At 48.5% G+C, this 25,534-nt stretch overlaps 1 protein-coding gene across 1 annotated transcript; it reads right to left on the reverse strand.

The window, feature by feature from the left end:
- Positions 1 to 145: 145 nt before the first annotated feature.
- LOC119098014 (secreted frizzled-related protein 5) lies at positions 146 to 23,670 on the reverse strand. The gene is made up of 5 exons (XM_037220946.1): positions 23,196 to 23,670; positions 5,444 to 5,530; positions 4,035 to 4,279; positions 530 to 700; positions 146 to 151 (listed from the first exon to the last, which is right to left on the reverse strand). The coding sequence occupies exons 1-5, from the start codon at positions 23,665 to 23,667 to the stop codon at positions 146 to 148; spliced, it is 981 nt and encodes a 326-aa protein (XP_037076841.1). The 5' UTR covers positions 23,668 to 23,670.
- Between the last annotated feature and the right edge of the window lie 1,864 nt (positions 23,671 to 25,534).

Below are 25,534 nucleotides of genomic sequence, written 5' to 3' on the forward strand. Positions count from 1 at the left end.
ACCTTTTCATAACATCCATGGCGTAAACGCAGCACATCGCTCCAAACGGATCATACGGTTTGAATGGACCATCTCGAAGTTGGCCTATGCCCCTTTTGAGTTTGCATAGCACAGTAGTGGCACTCTCCATTCTGCACTCCCAGGTTCACCCCTGTCACAGGCCAGCGGGCATCTGCACACCACTTCAACACTCGACAACAGACGCGAGTTCTGTACTGTGAGAAACGCGACAGTTCACGACGGGCGGCTGGATGACCGATGGCTGCCGTCTCGCCGCCCCGGCCGTCCCCGCTCCCCGTCCGGCGGAGTCTACGGACGCCACGCCCTTGCATGAGCTCGCAGCGGCGCCGGGCAGGCACCCGTGCTCCGCCAACCGTGCCCGCCTCTCACTACCGCTCGCCGCGCGCACCGGCGCCGGGCAGACCCCTGCTTCGCCAGCCGTGCCCGCTTCTCACTGCCGCTTGCTGCGCGCCCGAGCGCCGCTCGCTCGGCCCCGGCCCCGCCTCCGCGTGGCTGCGCCGCCGCCGGCCGGGCCCCGGCGCCCGCCCTTCTTACGCCGTTGGCGGCTCTGGCGTTTGCGCTGCCGCCGACGCCCGGCTCCCGGCCGGCGCGGCGCCAGCGGCGGCAGCACCTTCTGCTGGATGGCACGCGCGTCCGAGCAGTTGAAGCGGCGCAGGAGGCCGCGCACCGAGCGAAACAGCTGCAGCAGAAGAGGGCACCGTCAGCCCAGGACGGCACCGTCCGCGGCGACAGGGCACGTGGGGGTGGCCGTGGGGAGACACGTTCGGACGGGGGTGCTGCAGTCGAGTGGGCGCCAGGCCTTTCGCGGACGGGGCGTGGAGAGTGGTGTGGAGCGACACAGATGCGACTCGTAACTGTTGTGAACACATGCCGGCGCAACGTCGCAAGGCAAGAACAAACCTCCGCCCGGTGCGCAGGTACGTTCAATTAGCGTTGAATGTGCTTAAGAGCGCACTTTATCGCGCTGAAACCATCTGACGACGTGTGTGGCTGCAGGTTGTTGCAGCTTGCTGGTGAAGGCCTACTCGTCCAGCAGCGCAGATGAGCAGCACGGGCGGTGTCCTGCGATATGGCTGGTAGGTCGTCGAGAACAAAGGAAACGGAAAAGAAGCGGATGTGCGCGGCGGTATGTTCTACCATGCATTGTACAAAGCATTCTGGAGAAATTCGTGCGATATTTGTCCGGACTGGAATCCACCGACCCTCTGGTTGACTACGGTCGGAGTTCAAATCGGCTCTAACGTCAACGCAATTTGAATCGAGTCAGAGTGACATCGATTCCTTTCAATTCGCATTGTGGGTAGAAGTTGGCGTAAGGTCAAGCAGATGATCAGTACGCCAACCCACATGAGGATGTAAGTAACGAATGCTGGTATAACAGCTTATTTACAGCTCAAATGGAATGTCGTCGTACATATCTTGGTATCACAATGAATGCACGTGAGCTATTAACAACCCCCTAAGATCTCGAAAATTAAGACAGCTAGAGGCACCAAATTTACGGGGTAATTTGGCCTGTATGTGAACTCACTTGTATCAAAGTGTGAGGTTTCTAGGTCGTGACCTTGGTGTAAAATGAGGTCAAACGATGCTAAACTCCAGATTATTGTCCAAAGTGCCCCTAAACCTGCTCATGCAACCACCTTGAAACAAGATGACTGTTCCAAGCCGAAGGTCACCAATTTTCACTCCAGGTCAGTGACCTTTTGGGACCTTCAAAGTTTTAATGTGATGAAAAATCTACCAGATTGCTTCTATTTTGCTATTGGAATAAGTGTCAGGGATTACGTTAGACAGCAAGATCCTATGTTTTTTATGTTGAGCTGGGCCATTTTATGTCAGTAACGTGCTCTGACTTTTAAAAGTCCATGAAACACGTGTCTGATGCAGTCCCTGTTATTAATAAATCCCAAATAAATACTAAAAACTATCCCATAAAGCTCCTGGATACAAAAGCAGGTTAGTTTCGACCTCGGTCTGACGTTCCTACCTGACTCTAGGTCAATTGGATTTTTTGTGGCTCCAAACCTAATTGTTTTATTGCCTGAGGACTTGTGGTAGGGATGTATGGCTTCCTCTAACACCTCGTTGCCGCAGCAGATTGAGCGATTCACTAGAAATGGCCGTCGCTGCTATCCACGCTCTGACTTTGGCCTGTCATAGGTCAGCGATCTTACAAGGTGTATCTATGTTATGTCATCAAAGGTCCGCTTTTCGACTGTCGAGCTCATCAAAACAGCCATGCAAAGTTTGGCACTGCTACGCTGCGCCGTTCGGAAATAATCCTGGAACAACTTTTGCGGGGTCGAATTGACCCCGAGCGCGTGTTAAACAGGCAATGGTAGAAGAGTCTTCTTTCAGAGCTGACGCTAAATTCAGTTTTATCGTAACTGGTTGACACTTTATTTTTTTCATTAAGTCTGAATCGAAGTCGCCGCTGTTGTGTTTTGCTGCACGGAGGCTGAGTTAGAATCAATTCCACGCACTGCGAGTCGCAGTCAGAACAGATTACCTCGATGAGGAGTCAAGCTTAAGTCCGCAGCTGGCAAACTTAGCCTTCATTTATGCTTGTTATCAAGTTATAATTCTCTTATCCCGATTTACCGCGGATGATAGCCCTGTTTCGGTCTTAATACCTTGGCAGTGACATCTGGCCATCAGCCTCAAATCTTGCTGCCAACTGTGACCGATCTGGCTGGGGCCCTAGTCACTCGATAAAACCCCGTGGTATTACATACCCCTAAATCAGAACGCAATGCTTGGCACGAGAACTCTTTAACTGGCCCAGCCCTTCGTCATTTTACATCAGACGGGGCTTGGGAGCGCACTTACTCAAGTTCATGAACTTAGTCGGTCCGTGTAGCGTAAATATACACCGCATGATCTCCCATTTACATAGATGCTCTCAGTAAGCAGCCTTGAGTTAAGTCGAGCTGGCCAAAGCCGGATAATCACCGGGCTCTGCGGCCTGCGACGTCCGACGCCTCACAGTAGGCTCCTCGAGCTTTGCCGCGTACTGCGCACCGTCTGGTTTGTGTTGAGGCGGCTGAGTTTTGATGTTGCCCTCTATTATGATTGACGAGTGACGTGAGCGCAGCAGGGGTCGGTATCACATCTGGTGGTCCGTATCACGTCTGGTGGTCGGCATCACGTCTGGTGGTCGGTATCACGTCTGGTGGTCGGTATCACGTCTGGTGGCCGTCAACCCGAAGCCTTCGACATTTTTTGGACAGCCAGGAAAAGGGCACTCCGTCACCTAACAAACATTCTACAGCACACAAACAACTGTTTAAAAGTAGCAAATAGCCCACGTAAAATGTCCAGTTGTGCACTCAGTGCTGACCATGCAAAGAATAAACGGAATGGCACGGGGCACATTCTTTCTTGAGTGTCGACTCACATTACTCCCAAGACATGTCCTTTGCCAAGCCTTTCCATTGTCCACCTCTCGCAGGGCTGATCCTCGCTGTCAGCTTTGCCCAATCATTTTTAAGGGAACGCGAAGCACGTCGCCACACCCCTTTTGGAACGCCAGCAGCTGCATTGGCCTTATTAGCGCGCAGAGACCATGCGCAAACGGGATTCAAACCCGGCCTCCCACATATGAGTCCAAGGCTCTAACCAACCAGCCATTTGGCCCCCTTAGCCCTCGTTTCCGACTTCGCAGAGGCACTTAGCCTTGTCAAAGTTAGAGATTACAGGTAGAAAATGCTGCCTTTTACGGACGATTTTTTCCTCGGTTTTGGACCTGTTTTTAACATCGGTCCATGAAAAACCTGAATTTGCCGATGTTTTCGGTCTCACTCGTGGCTTTGACGGAGACAGTGCGGTCTCCATGGCACCTGCTGCTGAGGTGGTTTTGACACTGACGTCCGTCACAGGCGGGGCGGACCTCCGCAGGGCCTACTCCCCTCCTCCTACGGCGAGGCGACCCCCGGCGGGGAAGACCCCTGGAAGCCCCTCGGGAGCGAGCAGTGTTTACCCTTCTCGTCCCCCGGCGGCGCATTGCTTACCTTGTTGCGTTTCCAGGACACGATGAGAGAGGGCACGAGTCGGCCCTCGCGCCGGCGCGCCATCACCAGGTACTTGCCAGCCTGGGGTCGCACGTGCGGGCAGCAGGCCGAGTCCTGGTTCCAGACCAGGCTCGGTCGGCGCAGCGCGCGCCGCTCCTGCCGGCTGGGTGACTGCGGCTTGAAGAGGCGCGCTTTGCCGCACTGCGCCTGCCCGGCTTGGATTCGCCGGAACTTGGCGACCACCACTGGCGGCGGGGAACGCCGGTTCACATGGATGGCGGAACATTGTCACCTATGGTGGCGGGGGGGGGGGGGGGGGAGGGGAGAGATACGCAACCGCTGGAGAGTGGCTTGCCCCCGTTGTGCTCGTCCCTGCTTCTACCTACCCTCCTCTCCTTTATCATGGATAGAAACCCGGTCCCTAAAAAGTGCAACAACAGCAAAATAGAAACAAAAAATTACATTTCGGAACAGTCTGATCCTCAGTCCCGAGAGAATCGAATGAGTCTCCACCCATCCGCACCAGCATCAGTAGCGGGGCCGAGAGAGCGGATATCACGGCGGTGTTGAAATATCGCCATTGTAACTGGAGATGCACTTTGCATTGGTACGACGTGACCGGGTACAGTCAAGATTCTTTCGCTATCCCGCTGACATTTCGAACTTCCACATCAAGCGCGAGTTACTGATCCCATGCATCAAACTAATAACTTGCAGTACATTATGCAATATCCCAAAAGCTTTCAAACACCCCGGCACTGCAGAGCTTGAGTGCCTTACTTATATTGTTCTGCATTTGTCTGTCAGCCTTGAAAAACAGATGATTTCCGAGATGGGATATCAACCAAAATTCCCTGCCTCGCGAGCGAAGACAGAGCTAATGCAGCATACAACCCTGCATAGCAACAACTGATGACACGTTGGCAGATGACTGTCATGCGTACCTCCCATTGGATGGAACAGCCTCAGTGTTTTCCCCTTATGATCGGTTGGGGGGGGGGGGGGGGCGGGAGAGCTATCACATGATGCAAGGGCGATTGCAGTGTATCAGTAGCAATAGAAAGCCACTGCACAGTCCCAGCATTCTACTATAGCTCTCCTTACCTTGCTGAAAAGACGAAGGCGGTGGACGCGCTGATCCCGCGGCTCAGGCCGCACTACTCACTTACATCGGACCGACAATAGTGGGGACACGCTGATCCCGCGGCTCAGACCGCACCAGTCACTTACATCGGACCAGCAATGGTGGGGACGCGCTGATCCCGCGGCTCAGGCCGCACCAGTCACTTACATCCGACCAGCAGTGGTGGAGACGCGCTGACCCCGCGGCTCAGGCCGCACCAGTCACTTACGTCGGACCAACAATAGTGGGGACGCGCTGATCCCGCGGCTCAGGCCGGACTACTCACCTACATCGGACCGGCAATAGTGGTCCATGATGTTCTCCTTGGTCTCTGGCTGTTCGCACGCCTGGCAGTCGTCGTCGAGCGGCTTTTCTGCAACAGATGGTACAAAATCAGTGGTATCTTTCGTCTCTCTTTTCTGGCAATCCGAACATCATTGGTTTATCTTATCAATCTACAGAATTTGGGTTTGAGCCTTCCATGAAGTTGGCTTCGTGGTTGGAAACGGTATGATAAAGAACGCAAACCGTGTGGTGAAGAGCGCATCATTGGCAAATATAAAGCAGTCAGTACAGGGTAAGGTACAAATCTGCTCATATGTTCCGAGAAACTGTAATATCTTGCTAAGCCGTCGTCTGGGTATTCCATAAGCCGATGCCGCACAGTTGCAAGTGGGATGAGGCGAGAGATTATCTGTCTGCTCATCTGTACGGCCTAGCGGGACAATCTGAGATAACAGAAAAGTGTTATCTCAGATTGTGAAGCTAGGCTCACAAACGTGCGACCTGCCAAAAGGGATTGTGTTGAGCCGGCATTTTTAGCACAAATCCTCTGTAATTCGATGTCCAACGGGTCCGGCGAACCAACAGACGAAGAGGAGAAGATGCACAAAAAGACAGGCAATATGTCATACCGACAATATGAAGAGCATGCCAACCTGTCCTGCATACACGAGGACGCGCAGGCCTTGTACATACCTGTGACGTGCGTTGCGCGGTAATATGGACCGAGCGACATCTGGCGAGTCGTGCTGGATAATCACATGTGGCTGTGTTGCCAAGCGAGGCCACTGGTCAGAAGGGCCAGTTGGGCCCATTCGGAAATTGATCGTGAAATTCAGTTGCAGTAGCTCGAATAACATCATTGCCAACAGTTTCAGTGCTTTGTAGTGCAGTTATGCTAAACGATGTGTGCTCGCATGTTTTTAACCAGTTAGGCACATATTTTTGACGTTATGTTGTGCTTTATCCTAACCACAGATCCGAACGCCATCAGTAAACCCTGCTAACCAAGTGGAAAGAGGAACAAATCGATCTCGAGGGCTGGGCATCCGTTTCCTGGTCGGAAAGCCGAGGTAATGTCGAACTTCGGACATCCTTCAGAGGATGCCTTAACGCGGGCGGAGAACGGCTGCGCGTCACGTGCGGCAGCAGCAACACCACTGCCGTGAGGTCGCTGACGAAATCAGCATTGAAGTGAGGATGTTGGGGTGAGGATGTTTCGCTTTTGAATAGTATTTTTATCTCAACCAGATGAAAGTCCACATAAATATAGTATAATATTTAATATAATATTTAAGAAATATACATAATATTAAATATTGTAATATAATATAAAAACAGCCATAAATTCATCACCGTACCTAGGCCAACGGCGTGCTAGTCAACCAGCCATGCCAATCTCTGGTTGGTTGGACAGGACGCCATGCCCACTAGGCCCCTTGCCTGCACTGTAAAAGATAAGAGCTTTCCTTGGTGTTGAAAAGGGAGGATCAAAATGAAGCAAAAATGAGAAAAAGACCAACACGAACGAGGACGTCTATACAGTGGTATCGCTTTGTATACTTTCGGAGTGCCCGAGCCCTCCTCTAATGCTGACTTTAAGAGAATGTTCCATATTTAAAGGTATTGAAGCAAGCATGGGAAGTGATGAAATCAGCTCACTAGCAATATACTATATGCTATGATATATATATATATATATATATATATATATGCATACTTTAAATATGTATATATATATATATATATATATATATAAGTTTAAGGGTATACTTTTTAAGTGGAAAAGGCTGTTCTACACAACAAAATTCCTCAATTTGGTGAATATGCTTCTCGATACGTCATCGTTTTATTGGGTCATGGAATGCTTGTGTTACGTTGGGGTACTGCCAAACTAACCGTGCGAGACTGACACCCTAACACTCACGTATAGCGCTTCAACTTAACGACAGATGGCAGTGGCGGCACTAGAAGTGTTCGCTGAGCCAAACATCGTTACGTGCTCGTGTTTCCGCCCTCTCTCTTACTGTTCCTTCATATCTGTCCGTGAGTTTAAGAATTTCATTTGCATCCACTTACTCGATCATGACACTTTTCTTAAACGGAATGCTTCGCATCTGCGTTTGGTTTTGACTTCAAATAGTCATATTTAACATAATTCGGTGCGATTCTTAGGCTGCCTTCTCAAAACCTAAACCATTCTAGTTTTTGAGCTCCACGCCGCAAAGATGTGCAGGGTATTTTGAGGAGACTACGTCAAGGTCAACCAGGGATCAATGACGCTATAATAACGTCATTCATATCCTGCCATTCCACTTGTGATGCACGCAAAAAGATAATTGTCGAGTCGCTCATATCTGATGTTTGTGAGCACGATTCCAGACTTGACGGCCATCAACAGGCGAACAATTAATGCTGTGCAAGGCACGATAACGTAATCAAGCAATGACGCATTGATAAGCGTTTTTACTTAACAAAGATATTGTGTTGGCTAGAGCAGTCTTTTTTTCTCTAGAATATACCAATAGTTCGTCATGAACCTGTTTCATCATATCTGATGCTTGCTTAGATATCTTCAAATGTGTAACATATCTTTACGTGATCGAACATAAGTCTCACGTATTCCATAACCAGCAACCATGTCCAACTTCTTATATCATGCAGCACAAAACATGCTTTGTGATTGAAACTCGCACAGTTTGCTCAATATTGAATGAGAGCCAATTGACGTCCACCGGACTTAAAAATCATACGCACGGACGCCAGACCTGAATGGCTCAACGGAAGTATTCTCGGCCTTGAACGCCGCATGGCCTATGGGGTGGCAGGATTTGAATGGTGTTGCTATCGTTTCATGCACGCCTAAATGACTTTAAAAAGGCTGCACGAAAGGGTCAGAAGATCTTCTCGGACGTCTAGCTCGGAAACTTGAGAGTTTTAGGTCTTAAAAAGGCAGGGTTGTTAACTGCACCAAATGATCTTCAAAATGGTCATAAACCCCAACAAATGTGAAACCCTCTCTTTCAACCCCTTCAGTGCTCTTCCGAACCCCTTGTCCCCAATGCATATGAACAAAGAAGGGAGCATTGGGCCAATGAAATGCAATCAATATCTGAACTGCTGGTAGAGTACGCCCTAAACGCATCAACATCATATCATCATATATCATCATTGTCACTGTCACATCGGGTGCTAGTGGGAAATCATTCTTCAACATCAAACCAACCTTGGAACCGATGGGTTATTTTTTAATTCAATCTCGACATCAGGGACGCGTGTCAAAGTGGTCGAAATCCTCTGATAAATCAGGATTTGAAGGTATCAGGTTAGGTCATTTTACCGGCTCATTTACACCACCCCCATCCCAAACCCATTTTAGAGAGTAATACCCCGGCATTCTTCCTTGTTCCGCGGCAACATGTGAAACCAACCACATACAAATTTGAACTTGCGTGCTGGCAATCTTAGAAGCAAGAACACCGCTGACCGGAGTTGCAGTTACCATCGAACCGAGCGGCGTTGGTGGGCCAACACCGGGCAGCGGACACCTGACGTGGGGACACAGACGTGGAAAAATGCATTCGAAAGTCTTTCAAAATGTTTCCTTACCGTCCAAAGTTACACTGGGGCGTAAATTTCACATGAAAAAGCTTAAGGATGTGCTTTGAACAGATAAAAGAGATAGCAACAAGAAAAGAGAGATGTTATGCCCACTTGTCTAGTTCCACCACCAAAGTCCGAAACCAGTTCGCGGTGCTATCAATGTTAATACGTTCGTATTATAACTATATAAATTGCGCTGGTGAAACATGCTCCCGGACTTCCCTCTAAACTTACGTGTTGACATCCTAGAGCTTTTAAAGGCAGATCTTTCCGAAACGTTCCCGTTTTCGTTCGTTCACCGGCCATCACCTACTGACGGCAAAAGGGTCGACGTCGCCGGGCCAACGGAGACTGCAACGCCGGGTGTCGGGGTTTTGGTTCCAAAGCTTTAGAGCTCGCGTGGTAAAAAACTATGGTTTTTAGTTCTTCCAACACTCGGTTATGAACAAATGCTGAATCTTCCCAGACCAGCATGGTCACCGAGGAGCCAGCTCCAGTAGCATCGTTTTTACAATTAACCAGAGTGGCGCGTCACATTAACACTATGGCCGTCTCCATTGTCATATCTTCAAACTGTAACGGGCAAGGGTCGCTTTCCTTCCAGCGGCACAACAGCTTGGAACAGAGTCTCCCAGAAGCAAGCCGGCTCGCAACGCGTTTTTAATGAAAAGAGCGGGAAGAATGAAATCAAGAGAAAGGCCTGTGCCTAAGCGTTTTGGAGAAAAGCTGCGAACCATTTTCTGAAATGATGCGTGGAGGATGCCTTCAGATGGCACAAGGAACATCTGATGCGTTCATTTGTCACACTAGCTAAAAACGTGTTTTATCAACGAAATTTTTGGTATGTTGGGGAGATTCAAGTAAACGGGGTGCAATGTCAGGCATCTTGTGGACACAATTCTCGTGATTACATAAGTATAGACACCAACTAATTACAGAATAACATAATGGTAAGTTGTGTGCATAGCTCACTTTTCAGCACACAAGGGAGAGGTGCAACTGCACCCCCAGGTGCATTTTTACAAAGCTTCTGTAAATTGCCTGGCTCCTATGTAGTTACTGAGGCTATGCATATGAGCTTCCAAAATGTGGTAAGAGTGGTTTATATATATATATATATATATATATATATATATATATAACTTAACTATGAATATAACATAGAAAGAACTGCGCTCATGTGCTAAAAAAAAACTGTGCTCATGACGTTTTTCGCACCTATCCCTTATGGCGACTTCCAAGATTCTGGTGTCCAAATCATGCTGAGAAATGGACACTCATGGTATATCATCATCGTCATGCCGGATCGTCATTCTGGGCACTCATCTCAGGCGGCCACAGCCCACACCGGAGACTTCTGAATCAGGACAGTGAGCTGTACTCAAAATACGAACTTTTCAGGCGTTTTTGACAAAAGTACGTCGTTCCAGAAAAAAACACAGCGGCGGACTCTGTGTGGTGAGAATGCGTCTGTTGCTTTTTTACGTTTCAGTGCATTAGTGGTAAAATGGGCCTATCACTTTGATGTTGGCATGTTCTTGATGACGGCAAGGAAACTTATGTGAACTATTTTCAATACAGGGGGTGTCTCACCTTTCAGCCATAATGCAAAAGCATACTCTGGTGAAATCTGAGGACCAGTTACATCTAACAATATCACTGGGTGGTGCCACTGTTGCACCATCAAGATCCAATAACAACAAAGATGTTAATTATTTTCAACTTCAAGTTATGCTGTCCACTCTTTGTAACAGCACTACACATGTCGTGGTTTTTGTTCCAAGGCTTTTGCTATGCATATGAGCTTAAAATATGAAGTAAGAGTGGCACTACCTTCTTGGTAGCCACAGACTGTACCCCGGGTCTGCGACATCTGCAGTTGCCACGAGCCCCGTCGTCGCGACAGCCGCCGTCGTTATGACGGCGACAGGATCTACTGAGGGCCCAGGTTAGATGTGCCACTTGCCGGCTGTTTGAAACCGCACATTGCGTACTTGCGGACTTAAGAATGACACCTCATCTGGTGTGAATGACGACAGTACAAAGACAAATTCGTGACTGGTACAGCGGACAGCAAGGGCGTTACCAGAAAGCACATTGATTGAAGTTTGAACTAGTGGATCAATATAAACAATGTGATACTCTGTTTTCCAAAGCCAAAGTGCGCTTCAAAAAGAGTTACTGTGGTAAGGGATTTTTTTAGTTCTTTCTTGTTTTGCTCCCATCGTTTCGGTTTACGTTCTTTTGGGACGAAACTGCAGCGTTGTTCCTAGCGCTTCTAATGATGTATGGATTGTGGCACCGAGTTGTTCAACGGGATTGACACCATGTCATACTGCTGTTATCACCACCTGCACTCTACAGTTTGTCACACACATGAGTCGTGCAATCTATGTGATGCATCGAATCGCATGTCGGTATTGTCTCTACTTCAAGGGACGGACCGTCGAGTCATCTAGTTAGGGCAGAGCAGCATCTTTTCGTTTAATTCTACTTTAAGTGTTGGTAGTTGCCCAATAGGGCGGGGAGACCGCTCCGACGAGTCAGAACAACGTGGCCTGTGCTGCGGCACAGACAAAACAAAATCACCGCACATCTGAACATTAAGTCGCTGCCACGGTCTGATGAAATTCGAAAATTTGGATAGAAGTTCAGACGGATGTGCATGTTTTTGCCGTCTCTTGTTTCACGACATGCCTTATTCCGGACCTTTTGGTGGATTTCCTAAGGCTGGATAGGTAATCATGCACAACAAAGAGCAACTGCACGTCCAATTAAGAACCAGATCGTGGCCCCACACGCCAGTAACAGCTCCTCTTGGATTACCGATCACAGTTTACTGAAAACGAGTCATGAGGTCCCAGTTTTAGCCCGTTTCATGCATTTGAGGTTCACACCATAATTGGTGCACTGCACGCTAGCAGCAAAATATACTGCATACATGGTATCCGGTAAATACAGTGTGTCCTGTATTGAATACAGAGTGAAGAAAGTTCTCAAATTGTGGAGGAAGGATGTCTTTAATATTCGTTCAAACCTTTTTTGGCTTTATGTTTTTTGTCCACCCCAAAAGCTATTATTAGCTAAATAGCATGATGTCCAAGTTTCCGTGCCATGTAAAAATAGCACCTGAAATAAGTTGCATGCCTGTGAAATTCCTTAAAATCATAAGGTCGGTGTTGGTAGCAATACCACCGCATTTGCAGGAGCTGGTAGCAAATAACTGCACATCGCTTCATTTCTTGTCGTCTGAACGCTGTGTCCGCTGAAACAAGACAAACAATATTTTTTCCAGCATCAGCACAATAATCTAGATTTGGGAAGCTGACTTGGCTTTTATGACTTTGTTTGCGACGGCGTCTCATCACCAGTGACGCAGCCATAACCTTAGTAATGTGGAAACACCAGGTTGACAAAGGTCCCAGCTGGTAGACGTCTTCCTCCCCCCCCCCCAAAAAAAAAGAGTCCACTGGATTCCGCCAATTTGTTTGGAGTAAACAAATTTCTTGTTTTGTTTAATATGGTTGATTCCTTTACCGAAAAAGAACCTAAAATCCCCCAACCACCAGCTTTCTACACTTCTCCTTGTATTGAGATGTAAAAGGTGACGAAACTGCGCATTAAATGACTGCGTTGGATGGACTTCCGGTACTCTTCATTTTGCAGTGGTTCGTTATATGCTTTCGTAACCGATGACTGCCATTAATGTAGCCTGATTTTTCGGGATCTATAAAAAATGTCGGAAGCCTGGTGAATTCAACACCAGCGTAGATCGAAACACGTCAAAACTCTGTACTGACATTGCCAACCTATATTCTCGGGACATATACGTTCATATATATATATATATATATATATATATATATATATATATATATATGTATGTACGCATCTCTCTCTCTCTCCTCTCTCTCTCTCTCTCTCTCTCTTCTCTCTCTCTCTCTCTCTCTCTCTCTCTCGTCTCTCTCCTCTCTCTCTCTCTCTCTCTCTCTCTCCCTCTCTCTCTTCTCTCTCTCTCTCTCTCCTCTCTCTTCTCTCTCTCTCCTCTCTCTCTCTCTCTCTCTCCTTCTCTCTCTCTCTCTCTCCCTCTATATATCTATCTATCTATCTATCTATCTATCTATCTATCTATCTATCTATCTATCTATCTATCTATCTATCTATATCTATATCTATATCTATATATATCTATATCTATATCTATATCTATATACATTAACATTGGCAGAGTAGCTATAAGCTTTACTTTTCACAAGAAAAAGTAATTGAACTTGCTTTCATATCGGCGTAATGGGTTACCTGCAATTTCAACGCTGCCATTAAAGGGAATGTTCCACATCTGTCTGGGGTTTTTGAAATGAAATAGCCATCTTGAATATCACTCAGTACAGTTTGCAGTCCTGTCCTTCTTAAGACATAAACCCGTTTAGTTTCTGCGCTACACGCCGCGAAGGTGTGCAGCCTATTTCGGGGAGAATATGTGAAGATCACCCGGAAAGCCATGGCGCTATTATAACATCATTTCTATCCTGCCACTCCATTGACCGTACATTTCATTTATTTGTTTGTACATATACAAACATACATACATATTTCATTCATTGACCATACTTTACATTTCAAGCTCAATAGAAAAATAACTTTCGAGTCGTTCATACCTAGCTTTCGTGAGCACGATCTCCGGATATAACGGCTGTCAATGGGCTCTCAATCAATGTTGTGCCGGCTACGATAACCTAATCAAACAATGACGTATTGAGGAACATATTTACTAAAAGAGAAATTGTGTTGTCTAGAACAGCCTTCAACTTTAAAGTACACCGATATTTATAAGTGTGCTTATTTCATCATACCTCATGCTTGCTTCAATATCTTCATATATAGAGCACTACCTTTAAGTTTCGCGTCCGCATCCGTAAATTTCACTGGGCCGTGTGGTACGTAGGTGCCACGCATTCTTTCTCCGGCGTTCCTTGAGGCCTAGGTCGTGATGAAATATTTCTGTGACATTAAAAAGTTCATCCATCATGGAGGTTGTGGTAATCGCCAACCAGCACCAAATTCGTGTTGTTTGTCCGACTGTAAAACATAGCCGTTCATCTTGCTCTTCCGACAAGGGATGACTGTCACGAGCACTGGACGTCCTGCCCACAGCGTGAATATTGATGTCCAGCTGGCATCCAGTGCCCCAGGAACGCTTGGGTAATACCTTCTCACGACCGCTCACTGATCGCCGAAACTGTCCGAAGGAAGGCGGCGCTCGCGAGCCGTGCGCGTCTTTCTATTCCGAAAAACTTCCACGGCGCTCGGTGCTAGCGTAAACAGGCGCGGCGGACATCTGCTTGCGCAATTGCCGCGCGCTGCAGTTGGTATTTACTCGGGTGGCGCGCAACGCGAGCTATCGACCTCGCGTCAGCTGACTCGCGAGGCCCCTCTCGCTGCCGTGACGTCATCACGAGACGTCCGGGGCGGCGGGCGGCTGGCTGCGGTTACCGTGGCCCGTGAGGTGGCGCGCGAGGCGCCGTGGCGAGCTGTGTTAGTAACGGTGCTGCGTGGGGAACTGTGGGGAAAAACCTGCGGAAGTAGCGCGTGCGGGCTCTGACTGAGGTCTACACAGGGTTCGGATGCCGATGCAGATACAGGTCCGGTGAAGCCATAGGCGTACACACATAGTAGCCCTCGGGGCACGTGTCCTGCCCTTCCACATGTGTGTCATGTTTAGTATGTACGCAACCAAAGGAGTACACGTGCGAGGCATATTCTCCTTCACCAAATTTGTGATGCGTTAATATGCACATGACATAAAGCTGACATAACAAAAATTCAAGTAGACACGTAAAAATAAGAACATCGAAAACATGTGATGCATTTTACGACACAAGAGTTGTGCGTGCCTGTGGCACTTACAAAAAGGCTAAATGGGCACTATCCCGCCTTTTTAACTGCAGGGTTTTTCCCCCACTCGTCTTTTCCGCATCTGGCGACTTCCTTGTTGCCTTGTTCCTTGAATGGAGAGTGCTTTATTATTCCTACAGTTTTTTCTGCAAATTCGTCATTTTCTAGCGAGCAAACAAAACAACGCAGTAACCGGTCCCTGAAATGAAAATGAAAAACTCCAAAGGCTATTAATCCAATTTCATCAAGCTAAAGCTGCACACAAAAACAATCGTGTCTAAGGATTGGCGTAGACCGACCTTTTAGTTTTGAGCAGCACACTTAATCAATCATTTTTCCGCGCTGAAGGTTTGCGGAAAATGAGCTAGACCATTATAAACTTTGAACAGCAACACTCCATCCAAACTACGTAGTCTAAGCGTACAACTGGGAAGTTGTTTTCCATAGGTGCACGAGCATAAAAAGTTATAAACCAAAAGTAATAGTAGGCAGTGTCCATAGCACCCTTGTGAAGTGACTCTCACTGACTGTTGCAAATAAGGCTAGATACGGCCTTAAGAAGACATGTTCATAATCTGCGCTGCAACGCAGATTTGATGTGCATTCGGTAATTAACAAAGAAACTCTCGTTAAAGGCGGCTGGTAGTTGCCCGAACCCGTTCCTGTTAAGACTACTTGTCATACCCCTTACCATGATCCCAACAATGAAAAAACGCTAAGGCCCCTGGTTACTACGGATGCCCTCAGCTCCCGGGAGGCTTTCCTCAGCTCTCGGGGGCTTCTCTCAGCTCTTTAGGAGGCTTCTCTCGGCTCTCGGGAGGCTTCCTGATCTCTCCCAGGGTTTGCTGGCTTGCGGAAGGACCGCTGAAGCTAGCCGGGCATTTGCTATATTTCATCAGCTCGAACTTCACTTTAATGGCTTAATCACCGCTGGCACTTCCGAGGATGCTTAAACTTTGCTATATATTTTCTTGTCCCTAAGCAACGCCTGAGGTTCTCCTCGATTTGGAGTCATTTGATTTTTTATTTCACACATTGCCACTGTCTGAGCTTCATGGTATCATGGCAACCATCGGCTTTGGTGTACCAGTGTTCGTTGACCCTGACCGAATTGCAGGCTTTCCTTGAGAGGAGAGGTTAAGCGAGCAACATATAACTTTCTAGGGGCGCAGTCAGAATTTTCTTGATCTGGCGGAGGGGGGGGGGGGGGGGTGCGCAGTCATGCGCAGTTACCGAGCTCCTGCGGAGCTCGGTAACCGCGCATGACGCCAATTCATTTTTCTAATTTTTGTCGGGATCCACTTCTGCTGAAAGACCAAATAATCCGTGTCTCGGGACCCCTCCCACCCCCAGCCGCCTTTGGCTCTACCCCCATTATCAGGGGTAACCAGTGCTCCAAAGGAGGTGAGTAGGAACACAGGATGTCTCGTGACGCCCCGTTAGCGCCCCATAGCCAACTTCCCATAAGCTTGAACTTGTTTCTTCGCACCCCCTTAAAAATCTGAGCACGTCTGGGTTCCCGTATAGATGCTCGTGTAATGATATAGATTGTTCGTGCAAGCGTTATCTGAAGTGCAGCAATTTGCATCCAGGTACTCAGAAACATTCTCTTTACACTTGCACTTGCGAATTTTTTTCACACTGATTGGAAACCCCATCATTTCCGAGCCCTAAAATCTTCTCTGACATGCTATTTCCGCTTTATTGTAACAACAATGCCCATGTTGCAACTTTTTTATTCATCCAAAGTGCTCGTTTGTGTATGTTGGTTCAACCATTTTGCTGAAATGCAATAGAATCCATGTTGCAACTTTTCCATTTACCCGAAGTATCTCTTTCTTCTAAACGCAAGACATGCGCGAAATTCCTGGGAGATTACCATCTTGGCATCTTCACCAAATTTCACTGGAGTTTCCTCCCATTTATAAAAGCTGGAACCACCCATGTCATGTACCGAAATTTTGGCGTAATACGTAGAAAAGGTAAAAAGAAAATTATTTAAATTCCACAACCTGCTCCGACCCATTTGGCCGAAACCAGTAAAAAAAGACAAGATGCTCCATTTCCGCCATACTCTGCTTTTTTGATGGCATATCAGAAATGACGGACAAGAACCTAATTACGATCATCGTCATGGTTCGGTTTCATCATGTTTAACGTACGATATTAATGTTATTGACAAAGGCACACCAAAATGGGAAATGCTTCTCATTCTTCGGTGATTTTACCACTCGTCCCGCGAGGTTACATGGGAATGAACGACACAGTTGCCCACTCCCCTTCCTCCCCCCCCCCCCTCCCCCATCTCTCCAGCGGCATCACCGTCATCTGTTTGTATGCTTCACAAATAGTTCTGACGAGGGGATGGATTCTGTGACATGTCCTGGTCATCTGTGACGTGTCACCTCATAGTGATACTTCCCGGAGACAGCAGAAGTGGCATCCTGCGGTCGTATTCACCTCCATAACCTCTGTGACATCTCGTTAAGCGGGTGACTCGCCGCAGCCCTAGAGAATGGGTGGTTTGTCAATCCACTCTACTTGTCAGTATGCACGCACATACATAGATACCCTATCTTAATCTACCGATGTATCTGACACTTCAATTTATCTTTGAGCAGAACTGTGCCTGAGAGGCCTGGTGTTTTCCGGCAAATCTGACAGTATAGAGGGAGAAGTGTGCACCTCCACCAGTACCGTACGCACGAACAAATCAGGAAGATTCCACAATATGTAATGATTTGATGGGCTGATAACTCCCTGCACTTAAGTGCTCTTGCGAAATGCTTCCCCACATTGGAAGTTCTCTCGGCTCTCGCACTGTGCACAGTTTTCCATGGAAACGCTCCATGGGCTAGCAGCAACAACGCTGTCCAGGGCGCGGCGCCGCGTCAGCGCCGCGGCCCTCCCCTCTGCCCACGCGCACAGGTCAGAGTCCAGCGGGCGTGGAGGAAGGCGGCGCGACGCCCCGGCGCCGCCGCCCGCTCCAGCGTCGGCCGCCGGCCGGCTGAGCGCGAGCAGCGCGGCGCCGACCGCCTGCGGGACGCCGGGTCCCTGAGCGGCGCTCAGCCGGGCTCGCTGGCCCCGCTGAGCTTCCCAGCATGAAGCTATAATGCATATATATATATATATATATATATATATATATATATATGTATATATATATATATATATATGCATTGTTAATAGATTATGCAAGACTTTACTCGTGCAATAACAAATACTGAAATCCATATGGCTGTGCATTATAGCTTCATGCTGGGAAGTTAAGAACACGCCTCTCTCTCTCTCTCTCCCTCTCTCCCTCTCTTCCTCTCTACACTTAGGTACAGTCAATTAAAGAGCATGCCCACAAAATGTGAATGCCCTAAAAAGAGTGTTGCTAGATTCTTTGCTCGAAGGGCATTGTGCACATGTTCTATGAGCTTTCTCATGCTGACCTCAACCGCGTCGAACCAGCACTTGCTAACAACGAATACGCCAACGGTGAACCAAACAAAAATATAAATTGCTTGCGTGATACTCATTTGAATACTCACTGAAGGCCAAGAAAACAAACCATCCACGAGATCTACCATCGCAACGAAATGAAATCTGCCAACAAAATCTGTGAAAAACTGAGATAGGTAGTGCTCAAAAACGTAACAAGAGTGGATGACAATATCTTAGATTGCGCATATATTCTTATTGTCACAAAACTGAGTACCTTTCATGACAGAGGTTTAGCACTTATCCTTTGTTCCTAACGGGGCTCGAATGCATGGTTAAGCGCAGACAACATAGTGTCTTACTCCTCTTGGTTGCCCTAACGGCGATTACGGCTCTCGTTAATCATAACGTTCTCTCTCTCTCTCTCTTTCCTCTTCAGTGCCACTGCGACATCCTCTCTCTCTCTCTCTCTCTCTCTCTCTCTCTCTCTCTCTCTCTCTCTCTCTCTCTCTCTCTCTCTCTCTCTCTCTCTCTCTCTCTCTCTCTCTCTCTCTCTCTCTCTCTCTCTCTCTCTCTCTCTCTCTCTCTCTCTCTCTCTCTCTCTCTCTCTCTCTCTCTCTCTCTCTCTCTCTCTCTCTCTCTCTCTCTCTCTCTCTCTCTCTCTCTCTCTCTCTCTCTCTCTCTCGACGGCTCACAATACACAGCACGGAAAAAAACACCAAAAAATAACATACAACGCAGCCATGGTACAAGTCTTGGCATATGGTCCAAATGGTCCAATGGTCCAAAGGCTCGCACAAAAAAACCCTGAAATTTCAACATCAGCACACGACAATTAAAAACTCAACATCCTGGGAGCGCTCCTTATTCACGACCATACACCTGTACCAGACAAATGAATCAAACCTTTGAATGATCTCTTCAGAGCAACACCTACCCCCACAAATTACATTTGACGGTCAATATGGCGCTGACAACTGATCGAGGAATGGGTCTGAGATGGCGAAATGTAGTTGTATTTGAAAATGTTCGAAAACACTATTGAACCGAAGCATAGTAAATGTAAAAGGCTAATGTTTCGACTAGCTTGCTGGTCTTAAATGAAAGCTTTCGGGATGATATCCACTCCTTCAGCCTTGATCAGACGATTATTTTAGAAACAGATTCCGGACTGATTGATTGACCGTGGATTCAGGAACGCGTGCCCATTAAGCCTCTACATGATTATTTCACATTTCAGCATCGATTTAATAGCGACCCTTACGTCATACCGCAACACCAAAGCAAGATAACGTACACGTGGGCAAATTGACCTGAACCGAAGACCGCTATGGCGCCCCTTATTTCACATTGTTCTACAACGGCTGCTCTTTTCCTGTTCTAGTCCTATCATTTCAAAATTCGATATGCACTCGCCATCGGTACTGCCGGTGTTATATTCCAAATGTTTTTTGCTGGTCGTTCTAGAAATGAAAAAACCCTATATAATCATTATTTTTCTCCATTCTCGTAATCTAAAATTTCCTCTCTTTCCACGCGACGCATTGACATGTGTACAGAACGTGCTTCAATAAGCCAAAACACGGTTTATATTTGCGTTTCTTATTGCTCATTGGCGTTCACCCCTTCCGGTCTTTAAGGTTCTACAAACTTCCCTCTACGAGCCTTCCCCTCAGGAGTCTTTCTACATTCACATGTGTATCGGTAAGTTATTCCTGTCGTTTGGTCCGTTTTTACTTATCTTTGGGGCGAACTAGATAACTTGTAAGGTTTGCACACGGTTTGCTGGCTACACGAGCGTATATTTTAAAAGACGCGTTATCCTCTCCGCTACTCCTCTCACACAAGGTAAAATCACGAGTAATCCACTGACTTCTGCTGTGGTACCGGTTCGTCAGCTACGAAATATAGCTGTGTGACTGGTTATGCTGGATGCTATAGGTCGCAACGTGTAATGAAAGTTATCTTGTCGGTATGGCTGTAGCAATATCTGTTTGTGCCAAGACATAATGACAGTGGTATAATTTCATGCATGTTAAATGCCGACATGACTCAAGGAGCCCTTTATTACTTTTGAGCAAGCTTTTGAGCATGTATAACCAAGATTCCGAAACATAATATACAAAGGATGCACACGGGGCCGCCATATGTCTCTCAGCGAATTCCTTTTGTACCTGACAGACGCTGTTAACCGTAACTTATGAAAGGTCGAACAACAAAAAAGGTTGACAAATCTCGTGCCCAGCCCGGTACACCTTTCCTTTGTTCTATACATTTTCTTGTGGATGAGAACTTACAGGGAGACAATTTTGCCATCCAGCTCCTTTTTCGTCGTAACTGGCATGTCTGAATGCTTGCTGTTTAAAGTGAATATCCCACTTTTTTGGACTCTTCATCTATTGTTACAGCAGACGCATGCAATGTCGTCAGCAATACCAGCACTCTCGAAATTCTTCTGAAAAGCTGATAAATCCGATTTGAAGGAGTCGATCCTGCGGGTAAAATGTATTTGACTTTCTGCACACTATGTGAAGGAAATGATCTAATTTACCTTGGTTTTCCAGCGTGTGTGTTCTGTTACTTTTGCAGCACACTAATGAGTCAAAACATTTGTATAATAAATGCTACGAAAGCTTCAAACATATTTTTCAGGCAATAAGATATGCAAACATGAAGCTATCATCCCGCAAATTTAACGAAGCGTTCCACTGTGGGTTTGATTTTGCCCCTATGGCGTTTAACACAACGGCTCTTTTCGAGGCACACTTCGGTTTTGGGAATTTGAGAATCACATGACTCTGTGACGCACTGGTCCAAACCTCAACCAATGCGCTTCTCGGTAACAGGCTCTTACCCGCTGGGTCAATCACAAACGTTCTTCCATCCGCACCTGTGGAGGTGCGCACGTTGTCTGCCATGGCAACGGTGGCTGCCATGGCAACGGTGGCTGCAATGGCAGGAAAGAAGGGCAGTGCTGTTGCAAAGTGTTGACAGCCTAATTTGGAATAGAAAATAATTCAAGTTAATATCCTAATCATGCCTGGACGGTGCTTCCGTGACACGACCCGATGCCATTGTTAGACATAACTCGTCCTGAGGTTTCACTTGATCATGTTTTTGAAATATGCCCAAAAGGTGGGACACTCCCTTCAAATTCTCCCTCCATCTGAGACTCTCGTTTCCGTTTGCACGATATTCCGCCGGTTCAGTAGACATGCTCTACATGAAAAGACATGTGGATATTGGATCCATGGAATGCCGTCTGAAAAGGCCTGAGAAGCCCGGCAATTGTCAGCTAGCAGCGCGAAGCCTCGCAACACCGGCGCTTCTTTCGGAGTGAGCTAACTGCGGGCCGGTCCAACATGGTACACACTGGTGTGCCCAGTACCGCCCGTATTCAGTTGTGTGGGTGCTATAGTCTTCAGAAACGCACCACTGCACATCACACACAGACCCCACAGCACTGGACGGTATGACAATGGACCGCTGCCATTGAGGGGACGGATAGGCGTCTGCTGTCGTCACATTCGCCGACTCAATGAAAGCAAGATCTTCTACAAGACAGGCGCATTTCTGAGGGACGCAGTGTGATGACAGACCAGGCGCTTCCTTACAGTGACTTCCTTGGCTTACAGTGACGCGAGTGATGTGAATCGACCGCTGCCATTGCCACGTGCCAGCCGGTGCGTGATGCCGTTACGCACCTTACAGTGACGCGAGAGTGATGTGAATCGACCGTTGGCATTGCCACGTGCCAGCCGGTGCGTGATGCTGTTACGCACCTTACAGTGACGCGAGAGTGATGTGAATCGACCGCTGGCATTGCCACGTGCCAGCCGGTGCGTGATGCTGTTACGCACCTTACAGTGACGCGAGAGTGATGTGAATCGACCGTTGGCATTGCCACGTGCCGGCTGGTGCGTGATGCTGTTACGCACCTTACAGTGACGCGAGAGTGATGTGAATCGACCGCTGGCATCGCCATGTGCCAGCCGGTGCGTGATGCTGTTACGCACCTTACAGTGACGCGAGAGTGATGTGAATCGACCGCTGGCATTGTCACGTGCCAGCCGGTGCGTGATGCTGTTACGCACGTGAGTCTCCACCGCGGCGGTTACGTGGTGCGTCAGGTGAAGCACGCTACTGAAATCGGGTGCCGCAGTTTTATGATGCACGTGATGAGACGTGCATGCATGAAATGCACATGCTAAGGTAAATAAAATAAGACTGATCTAAGGTTACACGTGCGGACGCCCCGTATATGAATGATAATACAGTACTATTCTTAAACGCATATTCATGACTGCACAGATCTGTGCATGACATAATCATAATTGCAAATTCCTCTCTCGCAGCCGTCACCACATAACCGTCAGGATTACGGTATGTACCACGTCACTGCTACCTTGTCACCGTTCTTCCCACATATTTTCTAGTGTTCCCCGTACCCCGCGTTTCAACGCAACCCTCTTGGTCTTCCCAATCTTGTCTTGTCTTTTATCTTCCCTCGCCTCCATAGGTCTCTTCTCATCACCTCCATATCCCCCGTTCTACCTTTCGTGTCCCCATACCCCTATGCATACGTCCTACGTCTCCCTGTCTTCCCAGCCTCTCTTTCTCTCTCTTTTTCTCTCTCCCTTCTCGGCTAAGTTCGCTCGCGCCCACGAGCGTAACTGCCCCTGGATTTGGCGAAGTTGGGACCCATTTACTTTTTCACAGAGCGGACCATTTTTGAGCTTTGATCATATAAAATTGTGTCAAACCAGGAATGAAGCCCAGCAACCTTTAAGCGTGTTTGCGCGTATCCTCGACATATCGCCGACACCCACCTGGAGACTTCTTGCCCGACTGTGCCTTGATGCACATGTCATTGTCGACCGGAAACTTGTCACAGCGCACGATATCAGGCCAGGGGAAGCCGTACTCGGCCATGCGCGCACCGCAGCCTAGCTCCACCTTCTGGCAGAGGCTGCGGCACGGGTAGATGGGCCGCTCCAGGCAGATGGGCGCGTACAGCGAGCACAAGAAGAGCTTGGTGTCCGGGTCACAGCGCAGGTTCAATAGCGGCGTCCACGTGGCTGACTGCATGACCAGCTCGGAGAGGCTGTCGTGCTGCAGCAGGTTGGGCAGCCGGAGCCGCGTGTAGCCGATGTCCCTACACAGGCTCATGTTGCGCGGGATGGGCACGCACACGGGCTGCACGCTCCAGTTGCGCACTGTCTCCCAGGAGTCGAGCGAAGCGACAGCGCCGGCCGCGGCCACCAGCAGCGGCGCCAGCAGCAGCATCCGCGCGCGCCACATCGCGGCCGCGGAGCAGCACACTGGCTGCTCGCCGCGCTCTGCGGCCGGCGGCTGGCGCCGGCCGGCCTCGGCCAATCAAGGACGGCCCGCGGCGGCCGCACCACGCCGCCCGGGCCTCGGCCGCACTCTTGACTGCGGCAGACGGCAGGAGGGCTGAGAGCAGGGTCACCGCGAGCTGGCGGCGGCGGGATCGAGAACGCTTTAGCGTTTAAGGGCGCGTCGGCATCGCGGTCATTTTTTTGACCGCTGAGGGAAGGCGGCGATAGTGCCGAGAGGAGGGTCACTGAGGTGGGGGGCGGGGAGGTGTCCAAAAGGACAAGGGGAGGCCACTGGGAGAAGGCAGCGAGGGGACGGAGAGGAAGCGAAAGGAGGCGACGAAGGGACGTCGGGGAAGACCACTGGGGGAAGGTGGAGAGGGGGCCGAGAAAAGAGCCACTGGCGGGAGGCGAAGAGAATACCGAGAAGTAGGCCACTGGAAGGAGTTGGCGAGAGAACAAAAGGGTCTTTTCAAGTTTCACATTCAAGTGTCCAACAAGTGATCATGTGTCGGCAAGGGCCCCGAGTCGCCCGAGTCGGCTTGGGATGTATTTGCTCGGCGAGGCCCCAAATGGCAGCATGCTGCTTGCGTCGCTAGCGGTCCTTCGACACCGAAGGGTGTGTGTGCGTGCGCGCGTGCGTGCGTGCGTGCGTGCGTGCGTGCGTGCGTGCGTGCGTGCGTGCGTGCGTGCGTGCGTGTGTGTGTGTGGGGGGGGGGATCCTTTATCGTTAGTGGCCATTCCAGCATCGATCCAGGGCGACGGCGCCGGTCAGAGGGCCTCCGTCGTTAAGGAGGGGACCGATATGCTGAGCGCCAGAAGGGCAGGAGCCCTTGGAGGCCCTGGGCCTACGTTACAAAAATGACAGCCGGTAGGTTTCCAGCGCTGGAATAAAAGGACTCTGTATCCCCTAGCCGTGATAGATCATGTGAGCCCTAATATTTGCGCCACTTTTCCCTTTCTGGGAAAAGATCATGTGATCCCTAATATTTGCGCCACTTTTCCCTTTCTGGGAAAAGTAAGCGCTCTCATGCGTAATCAATAAGGTGGACCAAGCCGTCGGGTCGAGGGATTGTCATGATGGCTTCTTTGTTGGCATGGCTAACATATGTTGGCTGGAAGATTTCCATGCTTTCTCGGGACCGAGAAGTGACAAAATATGTGAAATAGTTTTAAGCATGCACACTCGCAATCTTAAAGTGCAAAAACACCGATGTCCGACGTTGCTGTCTCTAACGGACCAAACCGTGTTAACACGCGCTCGGGTGAGGGGGGGGGGGGGCGGGGTCAAATTGACTCCCGCGAAGGTTTTTCCAGAATGGTTTCCGAACGGCGCGGTGTAGCCACGCCACATTTTGCATAGCTGTAGACAATTGAATAGCGGATCGCTTGGTATCAAAAATGGAGATGTCTCTTGTAAGAGCGCTGACCTATGGCAGGTCAAAATCAGACTATGGTTTCAGCGAAGGCAATTTCTAGGGAATCCTTCAATCTGATCCAACAACGGAGTGCTAGACGAAGCCATATTCTCTGACATGCATTCTTAGGCAACACAACAGTTGAATGAGCAAGTTGAATTGACCACAGGTCAGGTATGAAGGTTACACCAAGGTCAAAACCAGCTTGTTTTGTTATTCTAGGGCTTGCTGTATGGGATAGTTTCTTGTACTCATTTCGAATTTATTAATAACAGGAACCGCATTATGCATCTTCCATGGGCTTCTTAGGGGTCCGAATACTTAATTGACCTAAAATGACCCAAGTCAACATTTTGTTTTAGGAACATAATATTTGTGCCTTAGTCAAATGCAAAACTTTAAGCAATCTTGTAT

This window comes from Pollicipes pollicipes, unplaced genomic scaffold (assembly GCF_011947565.3).
Source record: "Pollicipes pollicipes isolate AB1234 unplaced genomic scaffold, Ppol_2.1 Scaffold_4740;HRSCAF=5597_pilon_pilon_pilon, whole genome shotgun sequence".
NCBI lineage: Eukaryota > Metazoa > Arthropoda > Thecostraca > Pollicipedomorpha > Pollicipedidae > Pollicipes > Pollicipes pollicipes.

Excerpts from the sequence above, each read along its gene's own strand:
- LOC119098014 (XM_037220946.1), bottom strand. The coding sequence starts at position 23,667 with ATGTGGCGCGCGCGGATGCTGCTGCTGGCGCCGCTGCTGGTGGCCGCG. Across the intron at positions 5,531-23,195 it reads GTCGGGCAAGAAGTCTCCAG|AAAAGCCGCTCGACGACGAC; the intron begins GTGGGTGTCGGC and ends CATCTGTTGCAG. Across the intron at positions 4,280-5,443 it reads CTATTGCCGGTCCGATGTAG|TGGTGGTCGCCAAGTTCCGG; the intron begins GTGAGTAGTCCG and ends CCCCGCCGCCAG.